This window comes from Chrysemys picta, chromosome 6 (genome assembly GCF_011386835.1).
Source record: "Chrysemys picta bellii isolate R12L10 chromosome 6, ASM1138683v2, whole genome shotgun sequence".
NCBI classification, from domain to species: Eukaryota; Metazoa; Chordata; order Testudines; family Emydidae; genus Chrysemys; species Chrysemys picta.
The window spans coordinates 69937902-69960036 of NC_088796.1; the positions used below are offsets into that span (position 1 = coordinate 69937902).

Here is a 22135-nt window from a genome sequence, read left to right on the forward strand (position 1 = left end):
AGTGATGATGAAATGCTAAGGGAGATTAGAGAGGCTATCAAAATAAAGAACTCAATAATAGTGGCGGATTTCAATTATCCCTATATTGAGTGGGTACATGTCACCTCAGGACAAAATGTAGAGACAAAATTTCTTGATACTTTAAATGACTGCTTTTTGGAGCAGCTGGTACAGGAACCCACAAGGGGAGAGGCAATTCTCGATTTAGTCCTGAGTGGAGCGCAGGATCTGGTCCAAGAGGTAACCGCTCGGAAATAGTGACCATAATAATATACATTTAACATTCCTGTGGTGGGAAGAACACCTCAACAGCCCAACGCTGTGGCATTTAATTTTAGAAAGGGAAACTATGCAAAAATGAGGAGGTTAGTTAAACAGAAATTAAAAGGTACAGTGATTAGAGTGAAATCCCTGCAAGCTGCATGGACACTTTTCAAAGACACCATAATAGAGGCCCAATTTAAATGTATAACCCAACTTAAAAAACAGTAAAAGAACTAAAAAAGAGCCACTGTGGCTTAACAACCATGTAAAAGAAGCAGTGAGAGATAAAAAGTCACTGCTATAAGGGAAATAAAAAAATATTTTTTGTATTTAGCTATACTTAAAATCATCATTCAGATTGTTACATTGTGAGGACTCAGGTATAAAACCCATTTAGCAAAGTCACTAATTGCTTGTATTGGTGATAATTTCCCTAGTGCCTCTTCACTGTTCTTCAAATTGTGGGAAATCTCTTCCTTTCAATTCTCTAGGGGAAGGCAATTGCCTAATCTGTTCTAAGTGGGTACTTATACGTCCCCACAATAGTGGGTAGGGTTACTACGCAAGAAATAAGGGAGGAAAAAGGAGAACATGCCTGTTGTGTTCAATTACAGCTGGGCTTACGGGGCATCAGTTTTGTGGTCTGCCTTATCGGGAGTTGTTTGAAGTTATTTTACACTGGTTTAATTTTCTGATCCTGCCCCATGATGTCCCAAACTCTTGTGTGATTCTCTAGTGATGACTCGAGCTTCTCTCATAATCCTGAATGTTTAAGTATAGAGGGGAAAGCCTGTGTTTTTCATTAAGGTCAAGCACACAATGAACAGGCAAGTAATTTACATTGAGCAGAATATAGATTGAATTTCTGAAATAGCTTGACTACCAGTCCTGACCAGCCCAAGCATTCTTAGCATAGCTATTGCATGGATTATAGTATTGTTTGGCAGGTTATGTATATGTAGAGTTGAAAAGTGTCACTATTGTACATTAATCTGAGGAGAAGGATACCATACAGTAATCTATCAGATTGCATTATATTTCTTCATATTCTCACAAGAACTGAAGCACATGGAAATGTTTGTGTGGAAGGGAGGTGATTTCCTTTCACTGTATGAGCTATCCAGGAAACAGATGTAGGAAGGAATTAGGGGCCAGAGACTTAAGGAGATGTGTGTCCTTGATTTATAAAAGAAAGCCAGGCAGCTTGATTTATGAAAAATCACATATATTTTAGACCATTCTTTTTGCATTGGGAAGATAGTTTGATGCTTGTCAGTGTTTAAGCAATGGAAACTTCATTCTAAGAGTGTAAGAACACTTATTGGCACCACTTTCAGCTACTGCAGAATACATTTTCTCTGGTGAAGTTATATCCCCAAGTTGATTTTTAGTTGGCATTACACAGATGTTACCATCAAATTAGTCTTGATTTTCTTCTCATGTCGTGCAAATAATATACACAACGTGCAAACACAAAATTTACACTAAAATTTAACAGTTTTACTTGATTTTAAATAACCTGGACATAAGTTTTGACACTGCCACCTTATCAACTCAATTTAAAATAAAGCACACGCTGTTTCATGGATAATTTTTAACTTTGTGTACATACAGTATATACTTCAGCCAGATCTAAGATCTAGCATGTATTTTAAAACAGCCATCTTTATAATTAGCTTTATAGTAAAAGTTATCCTGAAATCATGAGGGAGTTAAAATTCATTCCATCTTGATTTGCATCTGAGTTCAACTGTACAGAGATGGACAGAAGTGGGCTGTAGTCCACGAAAGCTTATGCTCTAATAAATTTGTTAGTCTCTAAGGTGCCACAAGTACTCCTGTTCTTCTTTTTGCAGATACAGACTAACACGGCTGCTACTCTGAAACCTGTACAGAGATGGTTGGCTTGTTTGGATATTGAACAGAAAAAATGATGTAATGTTTTTGGGGCCAAGAGCCCAACAATACAAAGATTAGCCTAAATAAGAGTTGCAGATTAAGAATCTGAATAAAAGCTACATGGATATACAGAGGGGCACATTAACAGTAGTTCTCAGTGACAACGCTAGCCACTGAGTTAGACCAACATAGGAAATGCAGCAGAAGTCTACTTAGGGTGAAGAGCACTATTTAGTGGTCAGAACATATGACTTGTCACGTGGCATACTCTGAAGAAGCAAGGTCAGTGTTAAAGTGATGGATGAACATGAGCAATAGATGGTGTATAGGTGGTACAATACCTAGCCCTTATATAGCGCTTTTCATCTGTAGATCTCAAAGCACTTTACATGGGAGGAACATTGTCCTCATCTTACAGATGGGGAAATTGAGGCACAGAGTTGAAGTGATTTGCTCAAGGTCACCCAATAGGCCAATGGCTGAGCCGGGAGTAGAACCCAGGTCTTGAGTCCCAGCCAAGTACTCCATTAACTAGGCCTACATATAGTATACATAGGCTTGGAAAGATTAGATTTTTTATAGAGAAATGTCAATAAATGTCAATTTCACACACACACACTCTCTCTCTCTCTCTCACACTCTCTCTCTGACAAAAAATATTTCCATCAATAATAATCAAAATGTACAGCTAGGCAAAGCAAGAAAAATGCTTCTGAGAACTTATTAGAGTTTGATTTTAGGGTATTTACTTTGTATATTTTGACATGTGAAACTGACAATTTGTTTCAGTGGTTTATAAAATAGCTTTAACTTTTTGAATCTCAATGTCTGCTGTCATTAAATATCCTCACCATCCCCATAATTTTCCATAACTGTGAAAATTTAAAATACAAATAGGGAAAATGCATAAAATAATCAATATTACCTGTTAAAAGTTATAAAAAAATAAAATCAAATTCTGCCAAGCTTAAATATACAGCAGCAACACAGTAAATGGTTCTGGTGATTAGCACCTTTGAAAGGTCCTGTTTGTTAAAGGATGTTATTTAACTAAATGGGCATTTTCTTCAAATGATCTGATGTAAAGCAACTTAAATCCAAGTGACCACAGTTACTCATTAGTATGGAGAATTTTTACTTTGTGTTATATAATAAGAGGATACAGTGCTACTACTATGGTCTCTGCTTGCTTCTGGCAGTCAAAACAAGTGTTTGATTTTTCAGTTTATATGTTTGAATAAATGAATTATTTTCAGTTTAACCATTATTTGTATATAATTCTTATTCTTTTTTCCCCGATATGTAGACAAAATTGCACTGCGTCTAATCATGCTAACTCTAGGAAAAAGTAGTATTTGTCATTAAGAACTGAACCTTCTAATTGGAAATAAGATCAGTAGTTTAAATCCAGGACCTCTACTTTAGCTTTCTCTCTTATTCTATTCACTAAGCTGTTTCAATGTGGAATTAGTTTTTCAATGTGCTAATGAGAAAAGAGGGTTGAGAATAGGAGGTTAAGTATATTAGTCCTTGAGGAATGGATGGTTTCCTCTTTAGCCAAAGGGGAAAAGACTGCCAGCACATAAAGTTAGCTAGGTTTTAAAGGATTATTTAAAATAAGCTATGACTAAGATGGCAGCTAATGAGAAGTAAACAAGGTACACATTAAAACCTGCTAGGTACATTAGAAGTACAGTTGAAACAATCTTTAGTCAAAGATGAGGTACATAATAATATGCACACCTTATAAATGAGAATACAGCTACTAAGAAGCATAAATGAAAAAATGGTGAAGCCAGAAAGCCTAGCATTTCTGACACATCGTGGAATAAATGAAATACCACAATTTCTTGCTGTGAGTACTTAGAAACTATACAAAACCCATAAACTACACTAGGCAGGAAAGAGAGCTTAGGTCAAATGTGTGGGAATAGCTTTGTACATACAGAATGCCATAGACTGTGAAGAGTGCCAGGATGTGAAATCTGTGCAGATACAAAATTCAGGTCATAAAAGTACAAGTACTGTATAGTAATAGGGATGTTTTACTAGATTATATCTCAGTAAAGAAGCCAGAATGTTGAGAAACGTCAGGGAAGTAACAAAATACTAGTAATAATGGGCAATGAATAAACATCACTGCAAACACATTGTGGAGAATTGCTCCTCGGAACAGCTTATTCTTGAACAAACGAGGCGGGGTGTATCTTGATTTACAGTACATTCCTGAATCAATTCCTGTGTGTTACTCAGGATTAAGTATGGTTAGTCATAACATAATTTTGATATCCTTGGGAGCATTCCAAGAGGTGGTACTATGACACAAAACTTCAGTAAGGGGGATTTTTTTTGTAATGTAGCTCTTTAGATTCATCAGAAAAGTAGTATGCTGACAGTGGTATTGGGTCCTGTAGGCCATTAGAGTGTAAAAGAGAACAATGATTGTCTCCATCTGTATTGTCAAAGAAGCAGATTGCAACAGTGAGAGATCAGGTTAAACAGCCCTTAAAAACAGTTTGACCAAATAAAAACAGTTTGACCAAACACCATAAACAAAGCTGAGCCACATTTAAAAATGTTTTAGCCCAATTCTGAGAGTGCCAGTCTAAATGAGGTTCAAAGAGCAGAAGGAAACTGCAGGGAAACTAAATAGTGCTTTTATATTAGTCTTCACCACAAAGGAAGAGAGAATATTTAGAGCCCTGGGAAATTATTATTTTTATAACTTTGCAGGGTTTTGGGGGAATTTCATTTTACTGTGGGAGGCCTGGAAAGGGGGCGGGGGTTTGCAGAGAGAGCCTGCCCTGCATGCAGCTGGCGGCTCCTTTCCTGCTGGAGTGGGCCCAACTCTCTGCTCTGGGCATTGTGCCATGGCACCTAGGGTCACATCACCACTTAGGTTTGGCCGGGCTGCCCCTCTGATGGTGCGGGGGAGAGGGCAGCCACTGAGCCAAATGGCAGAGAGTCAAACCGCAGGTCACAATGCCCGGAGTGGGAGGGCTGGGTCCAGTCCCACAGGACAGTTACCACCGCTGCAGGATTTTCCATTTTTATTTTACAGGCTGTTTTTTGGTTGTTTTTGTTTTGTTTTTGTTATTTCGCACTTGCAAAAAAATACTGGGCACTGGTAATATTTATCCCAGGATTACTGCACACGGGTAGTGAAGGTGAAGCAATGTCAAAAATAGAAATACTGGGGAAAAAATTAGTAGCAGATTTGACTGAAATTCTATGGAGGTAGGGATTTAGTTCCTACCACAGAGTGAGTCTGATTCTCATTAGGATGACCACAATACAAACAATACTGTAGTAGATGGCATTCATCATTCTAAAGGAACTAAGAATGAAGAATCTACAAATATTAAATCTGGTCAGAAAAGAGAATCTTCTCCTCCCTCCCCCCCTGGCCCCTGAAAGTTTCCACTTTGGGCCAAAATATTTTGCTGAAAGATGATAACATTTCTAATTCAAACTGATGCCACAATGCATTGCAGCAGGAATTGTAGTTTAGGTGTCTTGTACTCCCATTGTCCTCTGGGGCAGGCTTTCTGGCTGGACTATATTTCCCATGATGCATCACTCACTCTCCTCTTGGTGAATGGAGAGGACATACTATGGGAGTCTGTGTACCTCGAAAGCTTGTCTCTTTCACCCACAGAAGTTAGTCCAGTAAAAGATATTACCTCATCCACCTTGTCTCTTGACAAATTAGTCATTCCCAAGCATTCTGATGAAGTCCCTCTCAAGAGGTGCTTGAGGAAACTTGGTAAGTGCAGGATAAGAGGTAAATGCCTGTTATAGATTAAAAACTGATTTAAACAATATCATAGAAAAGTAGGGCTAAAATAGCCATTTATCAGTATGGAAGAGTAGACTCTGAGCAAACAGTAGTAGAACAAGTAGTGTACAGTGTGGTTAGTCAACTTCTGCCAGACTGTTGTTAGTGGGGTAGCAAATATATACTCAGTACAAAATTACTTACAGGCCTGGGAAGGATTTTGCTTGACTCCATACCAGTCTAGCTGACACAGGAAACTGGTTAGCACAATAGTAGATGAAATTCAATGTTGACAAGTGCAAGGTAAAGCACATTCAAAGAAGCAATGATGGGTTCTAAATTAGACATAACCTCTCAGCATAAGATCCAGGCATCAGTGGGAACAGCTCATTGAAGATAATATTCTTAACATGTAACAGCAGTCAAAAAAGCAAGTAAGATGTTACACTGTTTTACAAAGTGAATATAGAGTAAAAGATGCCACTAGATAATTCAATGATATTGTCTTCACTTTGCATATTGCATTCAGTTTTGGTCATCTTATCTCAGAAATGAGTGAGCAGAAGAAATGGTCCAGAGAAGGACACTACAAATTATTAGAATTATTGGGGGATTTCATATGAGAAGAGCTTAAAAAGACTAGATCAATGAAGCCTGCACCAAAGAACCAACTGTTAGCCAACCCATCTTAGGTAGCCACTTTGAAGTGTTTCCAAGGTTTATAGTACAATTTTGTCCAGCCAGCATTTATAGTCTGTGTGTACTAGTTAGTCTTACTACACTGGCCCCTGGGCCATTCAAGACATTTTTCACTGTAGTTTTCAATGGACAAAATTAAGAGATGTGGTAGGGGTATATAAAATAATCAGTAGTACAGAGAAGGCTAATCAAGTACTGTCACAATACAATAAGATATTTAAAATTAAAAGGCAACACATTTAAAATTGGTGAAAGGAAATCCATTTTTACATGACACTCAATGCCATAAGATACGATTGTGGCAATTATCTAAACATGGATTCAACATTTGTATAAACAAGAACAGTGTCTGCAGTTGCATTAGGCTAAAATAAACATAAGAGCTATTATGCTTCAGAGTATAAGCTGACCATCATATGAAGTCAGGAAGACATTTCCTCACTATTATATAGTATTGCACAATTGGCCAAGTGTATTATGAGGGTTTTACCGCTTCCTCCGAAGCATCCGGTCTTGGCCTCTTGGAAACAGCCAACTGAATGAATTAGACCAAGGTCTGATCTGTCATGACAATTCCTCTGATCCTCTTTTGAAAATACAGTATCTGGCAATTGTTGAATTGTAGTAACACTTTCCCTTCCAACTGTCTAACCAGTCAATTTCTTTGCAATCACGTAAGCAACTGTAACCAGTGATGAAAACAGTGATTGCCCTTCAGAGCAAGCAGGTTGGAGTTTTAAATTTAAGAAAATTACCACCACTCCAGTTTACATTTTTCTTCTTTTCTTATGCCAAAGAAACATTTTCCAGCTAAAGAGTATCTGAACTGTTGTGTAATTCCCAATTTCAAAGGAACAGAATTCATACACCATCCTCAGTTATGGCAGTCAAGTCTCTATCTTGAGGCGTGATGCATGTACAGTTTTTATTGTCTTTGCACTGTGTTTTCCATCCAGGCTGTTAGTGGATATCTGAGATTTTTCTTCTATCAGGCTATCTTTGGACCCATTTCGCCTCTGAAGAGAACAAAGACAAATTAAAAATACACCGTTGAAAATATAATGAAAAGTTAAAATATTACTTCCTTCATCTCTTCCTTTGCTACAAGCTTAGCCTCAATCCTGCACTGGGATCTGCTACTCTAGAGCCACTCAGAGTCCTGTTGGAGTCAATGGAACTCCTTAAGAGCACAGGGACCAAGCGCTGGATCCTTATGCAGGACTGGGGCTTAAATATTAAAAACAGAACTGGTTGAATTATTTATAGTGTTCCTTTCAAAAATGCTATGATGTTTCTTTATACAGTGACTCCAGGAAAACAGAGCGAACTGTTACAATAGTGGCAATAATCAGATATAAATGATCCATCAACATTTAGCAGAATGGGATTGGTATTTGCTTACTTTGCAGGTGAAATGTAGGCTAAGGATGTGACAACTCTGATTCACTTACCTATACCAACATTGTGGGAGACTATTTGCATTTGATCACATACCAAAACTACTTTCCTTTTCTCTCCATTGGCCCAGGCCAGGATACTTCTACAACCCCTCCCTGTTACAGACACCCATTACATGCTTGTTCCTGCCAGCCTGACCTCTTCCCTTGCCCCTATCTGTTGTTCCTTGCCATTATTTGGATTCATATTCTATAGTCAGCAAATACCAAGACTAAATTATTTGGTATTTGGCCAATTATTAAAAACATTCATTCGTTGGGCATTAATGGCCTGACAGTGCTTGTTTAGCTGATGTGGGATACCCCAATGCTGCTAACTCCTTCCAGGACAACAGATTCAAACCAACCAGAATGTAAACAAGACAACATAGTGAATTCCTGAGTATGCAAAAAATAAATCTGTGAAATTCTCATTATTCCTTAAGGACTCAATCATGCAAGGTTAATATTTACCCTGTGAAGAATTCATACTTATTGCTGAACTGTTCTTAATTCTTATTAAGAAAAAAATCAACCTTTTAAACATTGTTTAGCCAGACTGAGATGTAAAAAAAAAAACCAAAAAAACCACAAACCCCACTATGATGCTAGCAGGCCACGTGCCAGCTCATGCCAAGGTCCCCATGCCTCAACTGAACAGACACATAGCTGGAATCTGTTTGGCAGTTAGTGTTTGGATCTGTGAATACTTGTAAATTGCTGCATGCATTAATCTGACTTGTAATACCTGTATTCCATATTATAATATTGGAGTGGATGTAGTGTGAGCCTCTGTGATCGTATGAATTGCCATACAGGAGAGAGACATTAATTAGTGTGAAGAACTGCTCTTCTCATTTAGCATGACTTTCAGAATCTTGGGGAAAGTCTGAGTATTGCATTTCAACGTGCTCTGACTTAGCTTCCTAATAATTTCATTTCCATAACTGACTCCATCCATTTGATCGTGAAGATAATTTATTTTTCTTGCTAAAAATGTCTAAGTTCTAAAAAGTGAAAAGTCAAAAACACTGTTACTGTTCACTGAACATGCTGGGCCAGAGATGCCTTCCTCACCTCTAGCAACAGCAACAAAAGCACCATAAGACACACAAAACTGAAACAAAGTCCAGTAAGAAATGATTTGCCAGGGAAGCAAAAGGCTTAGTAATCCACTAAATAATCAAGCTGACTACACCTGCATGAGTGCACCCCATTTTCCAATATATGCTATCAGAGTAGCACAGCTTTCCCTTGATTCCTAGAAATCCTGTAGCATTGCTGAAAAAAACTCCCAACAAACTGACGTTGGTACAGACAGTGACTGTTAGTGGCAATCACAGAGGAAGTGGCTCCTACTTTTCTAAGGACTCGTATGTAGGTAGAAACCCACCTAATATTTTTCCCTTGCCACATTAATAAATTATGTACTTTAGTATTCCTTTAACATTAGATTTTCATAAATAAAAATCTAGATGCTTTTTTGGACATCAGCTGCCACTTCTGAGAGGGAACACTGGGATAACATGACACATAAAAGAACCTTCCACTTCTTCAGCAAGATCTCAGATCTCAGAATGCTTTACAAAAAAAATCATGAAATAAACCTGAACACATCCAGTAAAGAAGGTAATTAGCCCCATTTTAGATGGGGAAACTGAGGCTGAAAGTCATGCTCCATGTCACATAACAAGCCTTTGGCAGAGAAAAGAAACCACAACTGGTTTTCCTCTGGCATTTTAACCACTAGGCCACACTTCCTCTCATAGTGATCACACTGTTCAGAGTAACACTGATACAACCAACACCTTCAAAGCAAACTGTACTTTGCAGTGAGACACTTAGTAAAATGACTTTTAGAAGTACCAGCATTTTGAAATTGAAATCAAGAAGAAAAACAACTCTGATCTGGTAGGATAGACTGTGCCTCAGTCTCACCTGTTACCATATAAACAGTGTCATCTTTGGGATCCTGAGGGTGCCCTCATCACAGAACTGGGTTGGGGCACATTGGCAGGGAAGCTTTAGTACTTTTGCATGCAGCTTGGGAGAGGACCACAATCATCACTGCCCCAAGTCTGCCAATTCACTTTCACATGAGAGAAAACAGAAAGAAAGAAAAACCCACAAGTTCTTCCTGTGGTAAGAGTTTGTTCTGGACATTCAGGAAGTTAAAATAATTTTAACCTTTTAGAGTGTATTTAAGATGTTTACATCACAACCACCACATATAGACCTTCCTCTGAAAGCAACTACTGTCTCCATATAGAGAGTTTTGGCTCACATGAAGAGCTGACTGGCTAATAAAAGATGCTGCAATTCCTGGGAAGAGGGCAACTAGTGAGCTGAGGATGCGCCACCTTCTCAGGTATAATACAGAGGGAAAACAATAGGAACTAAAAATACTTACTGGCTAGAGGGAGAGAGGTGTAGCAGAGTCAAATGGCCACTTTAGGACTGCACCTGTTAATTTCTGCCAGATTTAAAGGGCTAGCTATCAGAAGAGCATGCTGGGAAAGGTTCCTTCAGAGCTATGATATCCATGTAAAATCCTAGTGGAGAGAAGGCACTGTAGTTTTTACCTCGTTGTAGCTTAGGTAGTCAAAGTAAACTTCAGATGGGTGGAATATAAGGTTGATCTTGACTAGCTACAGAGAGGTAAAAACTACAGTGCCTTCTCTCCATGAGGATTTTACATTGAGTTACCTACCTCAATGTAAGAAACACATCTTTTTTGTAGCCTACAAAGGTGAACCCATACTAGTGAGTTCAGTGGAAATCCCAGGGGAAGAAGTTCCAACTTTCTAAGGACTAGGAATCTAGATAGAATCCTGTGTGATATTTTCCCTTATGTGCTTGAATTAAATATGACCTTTGATTTTCTTTTAACATTATGTTTTTATAATAAAATTCTAGATTTTTGGGGGGACATCACCTGCTTCTTGTGCCTAAAGTTTACTGCCACTGTATCACAGCTGATATATGTGCAGTCTCATTTTATGACAACCTGTCTTTATAACTACTACCACCTAGGTTTTTCCCTTCTGAGTCCACCAGACCTCTCAAATGCCTAACAGCTGAAAGAGGATAGCTCTCCTCTCAGCAGTTAGAAAATAAGAGTTACAAACCTGGGACAGCTGCAAGGCACTGTGGAGTGGAGAGAAAATGTTAGTTCAAAAGTTGATTATCTCAGTGGGTGCCTGGGCACATTTGCTTATTTATAGGAATTGCCCTAGTTGATCTACCTTGTATTAAGGGAGGACAGGCTCCAAAAAGAGGAAATGTCTTCCAAATAACAGAAAGCAGGTAACTGCAGTATGGTACATTATGAAATTCAATGTATCTACGTTATAAAAATGAAGTTTATCTTTAAGCAGTTACTTCTACATAATGTAAAGCTTCCTGCCAAGTCTGTTTGCTCTACTACAATTGGAAAGCAAAAGATCAAATGTTAGATGTATTTTCCCAATTAAATATTACTCAGATAATTCCATCAGGAGAACACTCTAAGCTCATAGACTTTAAGGTCAGAAGGGACCATCATGATCATCTAGTCTGACCTCCTACATATTGCAGGTCACAGAACCTCACCCACCCACTCCTGTAATAGACCCATAACCTCTGGCTGAGTTACTGAAGTCCTCAAATCATGGTTTAAAGACTTCAATTTACAGAGAATTCACCATTTACACTAGTTTAAACCTGCAAGTGATCTATGCCCTGTGCTGCAGAGGAAGGCAAAAAACAAACAAACCCCAGGGTCTCTGCCAATCTGCCTTGGGGAAAAATTCCTTCCCAACCCCAAATATGGCAATCGGTTAGACCCTGAGCATGCGAACAAGACCCACCAGCCAGACATTTGGTAAAGAAGCTGCACAATTACCAACCTGTTGTGAAGCTGGAATGCTGGGACCCTGAGCATCTGAGGAACGAGTCACAGGCAATGGAGGCACAAGGTCCGTTTTTGCACTGGGAAAAAAAAAATTGAGATTATACTAGTTTGATGACTATTGTGAAAGAAAAAAGAATGCACTGAACAAGCTTGCAGTTTTAAAATCCACAGGCAGAATCGCTCCCAACAGATGTGGGTGATCAGGGAAGCTCTGCACAACTTCTAGTATTGGCATGTGCCTATAAGGCACAATTGAGCTGCAAACTAGGAAACGGCCCTTAACACAGACCAGGTGGTCATCCTAAATTATTAACCTTTCTGCTCCAGGTGCTGAGGCATTTCTGCATGCCCACCCCCTGTCTTTTATTTAATTCCTAGGTGACATGTAAAACACAGTCTATTTCAGTAACCTAGCACTGAAATATGATATAGGGGCCCTTTATAGGTGATGTTTACCAGTTTCAGACAATGCTATTTTATTTCCCTGAATCTTCCTGTTCTTGAGATCCTAGCCACAGCGTAAGGGCCCCTCTGGAGTGTCCTGAGGAAGAAGCTCCCAAGCTGCTTGCTGCCATGCAGTAGTGCTGGGTGTCTGACAGTTAATTTCCAGCCAGAAGCATGTGGTTTAGAAATGCAGATGAACTACAGGTGAGAAAGTCCAAAAATGTCCCCATGTACACTCACTAGGTGTCCCTCTGTTCAAAGGACAGCTGTGATTTAAGCCTGTTGTCCCCTGCCATCAAGAATGACAAAATCCTTTATATCACGCACATCTTTGAGGGTCCAATCCAGCAAAATTAGCCTCTAAAATTGCTGGCCCATGGAATCTCTTCTCCCATAGAGACTGTTCCCCATTCAGGAAGGGAAGGGTCCCCATTCTAATGGGCATAGAATGTCTAATTAGTTCTCAATGGTGGTCTCCCTCACAGGGGAGGAGTCTGCTCCTCTGCCCAGCCCAATCAGCAATTAGCCCCTTGAGAATGACACTGGGCACCAAACATGAATGTGGGCTCTTTTCTAGACATCTAGACAGGAGTTTGTGGGGTAGTATTAGTACCGAGCGGAGGCCCAAATTACTGGCTTCTCCTGGCTGTTAGCTCTACTGAGGTCCATCAAGTCAAATATGCATTCCTCTCAAACGATAACACTGGTCTACAATTTTTGAGAAGTCGTCTGCTTCAGAGATAAAATGTGCTATTTATTATGTATTTTGATGTGCTGAATTCAAATATGACAATTAAAACAACTGATTGGCTACTGTTTCTAAGATATTTAAGTTTTTACATTTTATGTCTATGTATATTGTGTAGATAGAGTTTTAATCATAAATTGTAAACCTAGGTCTTTTCATGTGTTTATGGTTGCTTTACATGATAATATTTCACCTGTCCTGTTTATGTAACACTTTAAAAATCAGCAAAAGGGTTATATAGATAAAATTTATTATGAAACAAAAGGCAAAAAACTATTATGTACATAGTTTAGTCCTATTCAGTGTCTACTCGGCGCTTCTTGGGTTGTCTCTTGTATTCATTAAATGGAGCATCTCTTGTCACTGTCCAGCAATAGTCTGCAAGCACTGATGGGCTCCATTTGCCCTGATAGCATTTCTCCATTGTTGCAATGTCCTGGTGAAATCGCTCGCCGTGCTCGTCGCTCACTGCTCCGCAGTTCGGTGGAAAAAAATCTAAATGAGAGTGCAAAAAATGTATTTTTAGTGACATGTTGCAACCAAGGCTTTTGTATGCCTTGAGGAGGTTTTCCACCAACAACCCATAGTTTTCTGCCTTGTTGTTTCCGAGAAAATGTATTGCCACTAACTGGAAGGCTTTCCATGCCGTCTTTTCCTTGCCACGCAGTGCATGGTCAGATGCATCATCTCGAAGAAGTTCACGAATCTGAGGACCAACAAAGATACCTTCCTTTATCTTAGCTTCACTTAACCTTGGAAATTTTCCACGGAGGTACTTGAAAGCTGCTTGTGTTTTGTCAATGGTCTTGACAAAGTTCTTCATCAGATTCAGTTTGATGTGTTAGGGTGGTAACAAAATCTTCCTTGATTCAACAAGTGGTGGATGCTGAACACTTTTCCTCCCAGGCTCCAATGACTGTCGGAGTGGCCAATCTTTCTTGATGTAGTGGGAATCTCTTGCACGACTATCCCATTCGCAGAGAAAACAGTAGTACTTCGTGCATCCAGTCTGCAGACCAAGCAAGAGAGCAACAACCTTCAAATCGCCACAAAGCTGCCACTGATGTTGGTCATAGTTTATGCACCTCAAAAGTTGTTTCATGTTGTCATAGGTTTCCTTCATATGGACTGCATGACCAACTGGAATTGATGGCAAAACATTGCCATTATGCAGTAAAACAGCTTTAAGACTTGTCTTCGATGAATCAATGAACAGTCTCCACTCATCTGGATCGTGAACGATGTTGAGGGCTGCCATCACACCATCAATGTTGTTGCAGGCTACAAGATCACCTTCCATGAAGAAGAATGGGACAAGATCCTTTTGACGGTCACGGAACATGGAAACCCTAACATCACCTGCCAGGAGATTCCACTGCTGTAGTCTGGAGCCCAACAGCTCTGCCTTACTCTTGGGTAGTTCCAAATCCCTGACAAGGTCATTCAGTTCACCTTGTGTTATGAGGTGTGGTTCAGAGGGGGAGGATGGGAGAAAATGTGGGTCCTCTGACATTGATGGTTCAGGACCAGAAGTTTCATCCTCTTCCTCTTGGTCGTCTGACTCAAGTGAGAATGATTCTGGTGCATCAGGAACTGGCAGTCCTTCTCCGTGGGGTACTGGGCGTATAGCTGATGGAATGTTTGGATAATGCACAGTCCACTTTTTCTTCTTTGACATACCTTTCCCAACTGGAGGCACCATGCAGAAGTAACAATTGCTGGTATGATCTGTTGGCTCTCTCCAAATCATTGGCACTGCAAAAGGCATAGATTTCCTTTTCCTGTTCAACCATTGGTGAAGATTTGTTGCACAAGTGTTGCAGCATATGTGTGGGGCCCACCTCTTGTCCTGATCTCCAATTTTGCAGCCAAAATAAAGGTGATAGGCTTTCTTAACCATAGTGGTTATACTGCGCTTTTGTGGTGCAAAAGTCACTTCACCACAAACATAGTAGAAGTTATCTGCACTGTTCACACAAGTACGAGGCATCTCTGCTCACTTTGGCTAAACAGAAATGTGTCCCTTTGCAAAATCAAACACTGACAAATAAGAGAGCACGACACTATGATTTCTAGAGCTGATATAGGGCAATTTGTTCAGCAGAGTGAGGTAAGCTTCGTTATGATTGCATCATCCATGACTTCTAGGAATAACATGATGCAATTCATATCATGTATGATGCACTAACAGCTTCAGATTGCATCATTCATTGTTTTGCCTAAAAAGCAAGTACTGTCCAAACCCAGTCATATAGATTTATTCATAGAGCCAGTCAAAGATGTATTTTAGTCATTTCTGGTTTAAATTGAGATCCCTTCCCTTTATAACTCACTTATCCTCCGCCATTCCCAAGTCAAGGGTCGTATATACTGACCCAATAGCATATCTTGAAAACTAGAGCCAATCAACAATTTTAAGCATCATTTTTGTTCTCAAGTATCAGAGGGGTAGCCGTGTTAGTCTGAATCTGTAAAAAGCAACAGAGGGTCCTGTGGCACCTTTAAGACTAACAGAAGTATTGGGAGCATAAGCTTTCGTGGGTAAGAACCTCACTTCTTCAGATGCAAGGCAGAAGCTTCGTTATGCAATCATAACGAAGCTTACCTCCCTTGCATCTGAAGAAGTGAGGTTCTTACCCACGAAAGCTTATGCTCCCAATACTTCTGTTAGTGTTAAAGGTGCCACAGGACCCTCTGTTGCTATTTTCGGTCTCAGTGACCCAGAATTAGTAAAGTTTGACTACATTTATTTCAGAAGCATTTTGGCTGTAGAGCAGTGTAATCAGAGGCGGGAGTCATCTCATCCCCCCCAATGGTTAGAGAGTAGGAGACAGCTGCTCTTCTTTGCTCACTTCTAGATACTTTGGGCTGGGAGCATGGCTGGTGTAGAGCCCTTGCACCAGCAAAACACTGTGAATGGGACATTCTCAGGGAGCTGTTTCTGCCCCTTTAAGGCCTTAATGCATCAAGCCCTTTATTTTTTTTCTCACTTCATAAGTGGTCTCTAGTCAATCTTTGTCAGTCTCTTTCTAGCCACCCACAGATGAGTAGGTGTCTACTGGAACTCTCAAGATCTGCACTGCAGCAAATGGAGAAACTGACTCTATTAAGGGTGTACGTCATTGAAAGCTAATTCACATAAACTCTCCTCTTCTCCCTCACGCATCTTCACAACCGCTGCTGAGGAGCTCAGTGTGTTCATTTTGGTTTCTGCAGCAGATTGCCCTTCCTTCTGAACAGGTCACCATCAAGCAAAGCAAGCATCCAAGGTCAAGAGGCTATAAATGTGCTTCACTGAACTCCTTAGCTCTTACAGGATTGCCTGAGCACTATGTCAACACAACAGTCACATATATGCTACTACTAATTTATCTGTGAGCTCAGGGGAGCATCTGCGTCATAGTAAAACCATCACATTCCACATACTTCACTTCAGACAGAACAGATCTCTCGCCATCAGAACACTGGGACCGCCGGTACTGCCGGTAGCTTCGGGGGGAATGTGAATGTCTAATGCGGATTGGGTCACCTTGAGTCCTAAATGAGAAACAAAATTCATAGTAGCAAATTAATACATCTGAGACTTTGCGCTGGAAAAGGAAATTTAATTTTGAATTGTAAAATCCTCCCTTTTCCTATTAAGAATAACATATGGCTTCCTGTGCTCACTGAATTCAAAGGACTGGCCCTTTCGTTATGTGTTTGTACTTCAAACTTTACATTTAAAGTTGCACAGTTCATTCTAAATGAAACTGTCATGTGTGTATGTTGGAGAATGAAATTGTTCAATAAAAAATGGAAACAAAAAAAAATCCATTCTGTGGAATTTTACCATCACTGTGTTTTTTGCTCAAGGGTGAAGCAGAAGCACATTGTAAAGCAAACTGGGATTTCACTCCTGTCAGAAGCAGTTGACCACACCACTATACAGCCTCCCAGATGGCCAGTCGTCAGAGTGAAATGGAGGTCTGCTCTGAAGGGACCTCTGATGCATTGGCAGCTGCCCATGATAAGCAGGGGAAGAGAGGTCACATAGGTCAAGCAGCGACTTTAAAGAATCCAAATAGAAAGGTAAATTTAAAAAAAAATGGAAAAGTTTCGAAAATAAATTGCGAGTGTAATGTGAAGAACAAATGCTGACAGATGGCAGAGTAGGAGAGGATGTTGATTTTGTTAGCATTTAGGTAAAGGGAAAGTACCTGGTTTAAAAATGATTCAAGTGTCTCTACCCTCCCTATTTGACCTACTCCATTCTGGATCAACATTTTCTAAGGAGTTCAAAAGATCAGAGATTATCGGGAGGCCATTCTAGTCTCAGACAAGCTATTCCACAGTGAGAGCCTCTGATGAAAGGGATATTAGGCTATTAAGCATACATACAGAAAAAATCCATATTTCATAATGAATAAACTCACTCTATTTTGGTGTACGGAATCTCTTTCAGCTGCTCCTCAGACAGCCCAGATGGATCCACAAGTTCCTTCCTGGAAAGGATTATACAAGGAAGATGAAATTCTGGAAGCTACCAAATCCATAACAAACAATTTATTCCTTCATTTTATTAGACCACAAAGATTTTCTGGAACCAGCTGTGTTCAGCATTAAAGCTTTCTAGATGTCAACATAGGAAACCTCTTTAGAAGTGTACCTAAAATCTTGATCACTTCCCCTGTGTGTTGTACCCTATTTCCCTATCTGTTCTAGTCTTTTCAGACTCTATGATCTGTGGCACAGGCACCATATCTTCATACATGCCCACAACTAGTAGAAGAGGGGCCCTGATCCTAACTGGTGCTGTAGTGAAAAATAAATAATCAAAATAAGAACATTTTGGAGTCTAGATAAGAACACACCTTCAATGTACTAGACAATAGATAGACATCATAGATGGACAGAAAGGAAAAAAATATAAAGTTTTCTAAAAGGCAGTGGGCTTGATTCTTCTCTGCCCTGAGCAGAGTGGATATAGCACATTACCAAATCAGAATGGTAGTGTTTTATATCCACACTGCATGACATAACTGACTAAACAAGGTGCAGAGCAGTAGTGCATCTGGCCCAATGGCTGTCCTTCCTAAATAGAGGCACCCTATGCTGTACCTCCAAGTGTCACTAGTTCCAGCCATGTCCTGTATTACTACTGTGTATTACATCCAAATGCTGAACATTCCTAAAGGCTAATTTCATTCTAGCCTCATTTTACCCACATGTTGGTTTTATAATTTATATAAAGGAACTAAAAGTTTCAAAGTAACAATACTTACTGAATATGTTTCCATAACTCTTCCTTTGCTTGTACATCAGGGCTTCTCCTATAAACACCAACACACACACAAAAGAGAGTCAGATCTATGAAAATGTCATATTAGCTGATGTGTTGCAGCACAGTGATGACCTTTAGTGGCACAAATCAAGGACAGAAATCATGCCAAGTGTAATCTTAATATGGAGATATACCTATCTCAAAGAACTGGAAGGGACCTTGAAAGGTCATCAAGTCCAGTCCCCTGCCTTCACTAGCAGGACCAATTTTTGCCCCAGATCCCTAAATGGCCCCCTTAAGGATTGAACTCATAACCCTTGGTTTAGTAGACCAGTGCTCAAACCACTGAGCTATCCTTCCCTCTAACACTGACTTGAATGTTAAAGATTGTTATCTGCGGGAAAGAATTAAAATTCACTGAAACTGAAAAGTCATTTCTTGAATGAAAGGCTCTGAGTTGAATCACAATTTCTTTTCCTCTTGCCTTCAGCAAAAGTATGTCTAAAACATTCCAAGCAAAAGAGTTCTTCATTACAAGTTGAAGCAAGCTAGAGCCACCTCTGCCTCACCCTATCCCACATGAACTTGGCACAGCTGAGGACTGAGGCCTCTCAGGGTGTCTACACTGCAGCTGGGAACAAGCCTCCCAGTCGTTTAGTAGTCAGACTAGTGCGAGTGCGGCTCACACTAGTGCTCTATGCTGTAAAGGGCTGTCCATAAATTACACAATGCATTAGGTGGTGGGTGGGTTCTAAATTTTGCATGTTTGATTCTGTGTAACAGAGTATTACAAGGGAGTAGGTGGGTCTTGAAAATCACCAAATAATGCGTTACAGGACAACCCACATGGATGTTACGCCACCGTTGACACGGACTCAGGCTAGCCACTTGAACTTGGACTGAAGGGGCAGGGCTGGTCTGGAGCTTGAGTGGCTAGCCTGAGCCTCCACCAGTGCCACAATGTCCACATAGTTATGTTTAGACTGTCAGCATGAGCCCCACTAGCATGAGTCTGTCTACATGGGCTGGAAGGCCTGCTGCCAGATGCAGTGTAGACATACCCTATATTTTGGAGTTAAATTCACCCACTTACAGAGAGTCTACACAAACCCTCTTGTCACTTAAGGACAGTGTAGCGGCAGGAAGGAGAAGATAGCGTGATCATGCAGGGGGATATGACATATCCAGTCCTAGTAGTTTATGTGGATCCAACGATGAGACCCCTTGTGCAGTTTTGGTCACTATATCATCCTATAAACTGGAACAAACAGCCAGGGAGGAGATGCACTTTCATTAGAGGAAAAAAGAACAATGAGGATAAAAGTGGATCCCACTTTTGGGTGATGTTTAATTAGGAAGGAAGAGCCAGCATTAACTCCAGTTGTACTTTATTTATCTTGACCATTTAACCATGCCTTTTCTAATGTTTATAATAGTAAATAAATAAGTAATAACTATTACTGTAGTTGAACCACAAGTTATAGGCTGGATGCTGGAATTACTGAGTGAATTGATATGGCCTGCACTATACAGGGGGTCCCTTTTGGCCTGAAATCTCTGAATAATAGTAAGAATAATTAATTATGTTACATTTACATAGTGCTTTTCTTTCCCAAAGGTCCCATATTTATACAACTAACCTGTTTTCTTACATTTCTAGACATTAACGGTTCAATTTTTAAAAGCACTCAGCCCTGGCCTAACTCTGCTCCCTCTGAAATCATTGGGTTTCATTGACTTCAATAGGAGCACAATTAGGCTTTTTTGAAACTCTCTCACTGTGTACTAGCGGATGGCCAGAAATATTCTGAAATGAAAGGATACAGAGATCTGAAAGAAGAGTGGGGAGAGGTGGGTATGGCAGAGTTTTGCATTTGTGTTAAATGTAAAGAAGCCTCTGCTGAATTGGTATTAGACGCCTTAGTGGCAGAGCCTAATCAAGATCGTTTAAAGCTCCCCAGCACTGCAGACTGCCTTTTCTTTCATGGAAAAATTAAAGATGTTTTTGTTTCACCTTTCACATCTTTGACTTATTTGTAGGTCTCAGCCTAGGGGAATAACATTTAGTAACATTTGTTTTGACTTAATATTAAATGTTTTATAGATGATCTAGAAATAAGAACTGTTAACTTTTGAGATTTTACAGGTGTTCAGGTGTTGAAAGATACTATAGTGACTGGTACAACATAAATACCTGAGAGATCAGAGAGGTGGAAATTACCTTTTGCATTTATGGTTCTCTAATGGCATCAAAGTAAATCTTTTTACAATATTTTTAGGTTTTGTCATGAAATCTGATGGTGGGTTTTTTTGTGTATGTCAATCTATTTCTTCTTTTCTACCCTCCCACTTCTCCTCCTCTCTCTCTTCTGCCTTCACCTCTTTTTCCTCCTCTTCCTCCTTTCATACCATGGTGCTTTCACCTCCCTGAGGTAGCAGCTAGATATAGGAGTGGGGTTTTTAATGTTATATTTCACCCCTTAATTCTGAACTGATTTTCTCCTTTCATTCAATCCCAGACTCACAAAGCAGCAGCTGTGAACTCTGCACTCACCCTGGGGCTCTTCTGAGTCTGAATAATCAGCCACTAGGGATTGTGAAAGCTCATTGCAAGATGCACCCCAGCTCCTCAAGGGAGGCTAGTACATTGCTTTTATAATGCTCATAAGTGCTAGCTAGCCTGAGGTAGGAGAGCACCCAGATCCCTCCTGAACCCAGTGCTCCCACAAGGCAATGCTCTGTGCAATCCACTGACCTAGACCACATTTTTACTTTTTTATGCAAATAAAACTATTCACTACTTGGCCCTGGATGTCCTACTATCACCTATCATTGCCAGCAACCCATTTTACATTGTGAAATCCTGACTTCTGGTGTAAAATCTTAAGACCAGGCAAGATAAGAAGCTACTTTGACTTCATCATTCTCTAAAAGCCACATATCCTGAACCTGTAAACAATCCACTGCATATTTCTGAGCTTTCATCCTTAATGCGTATCATCATTCAACATCAAGGGACAAGGGGCTTTCCCATTAAATCAAAGGCATCCTTGATCATTAATACCAAACAACGGTATCTCTCTCCCCCCACCCCGTGCCCCTCATTTTATAATCCACAGTTCAGAGAAGAGTTCAGCTACTGTGTTATGCATAATGTATATTCAGACTGTCCTGTTATAAATCTGAACTGAGTTCTGAACAGACAGTACCTTCTGGACCATTCCTAAGCTAATCAGATTCTCTAATGCTCAAGGAATCTAATGGGAATTTCCATTAAATGCTGTCTCCAAGGTTTTTTTTAAATTTTATTTAAATTTTATTTTTTGTTTGTTTTTTACAAGCTCAAACAGCCCTAGATGCTAATAAGGTCTACATTAATTTTATGCCCGCATCTGTATTCTTATTAACAATTCATTTTGAATTCATGATTTGTAAATAGTCAGCATTTAGTGGATTTAAATAGCCATAGAATTTAAATGGCCAGTCTTCTCAATTAAAAAATCCCCTTTGGCTACACAGATGTTTTACTTGAACTCTTGAAAATAAGCCTGGCAGAACTAGAATTTGGAGCTTTTTACATTTGCTGTTACCATAAAAAGAAACAAGGGTCAAATACTTGTCAAATATTTTTCCAAGAAAAAAATGTAGCAAAAAAACTAACACTGAATGTTATTCTTTATCAAAGAAATTAAGGGTGATGAGTCCACATTAA

At 39.7% G+C, this 22135-nt stretch overlaps 1 protein-coding gene across 5 annotated transcripts in view; it reads right to left on the bottom strand.

Moving 5' to 3' along the window:
• Positions 1–1472: 1472 nt before the first annotated feature.
• The window catches only part of EPB41L4A (erythrocyte membrane protein band 4.1 like 4A), a 206889-nt gene continuing 186226 nt past the window's right edge, over positions 1473–22135 (bottom strand). For all 5 annotated transcript variants that reach the window (XM_042840451.2, XM_065599250.1, XM_005281621.4 and 2 more), the window contains 5 exons: positions 18425–18472; positions 17576–17644; positions 16587–16697; positions 11964–12045; positions 1473–7656 (listed from right to left, as the gene is read on the bottom strand). In XM_042840451.2, the coding sequence (XP_042696385.2) occupies positions 7528–7656; positions 11964–12045; positions 16587–16697; positions 17576–17644; positions 18425–18472 (439 nt within the window). In that variant the 3' untranslated portion in view covers positions 1473–7527. The remainder of the gene's footprint in view (positions 7657–11963; positions 12046–16586; positions 16698–17575; positions 17645–18424; positions 18473–22135) is intronic.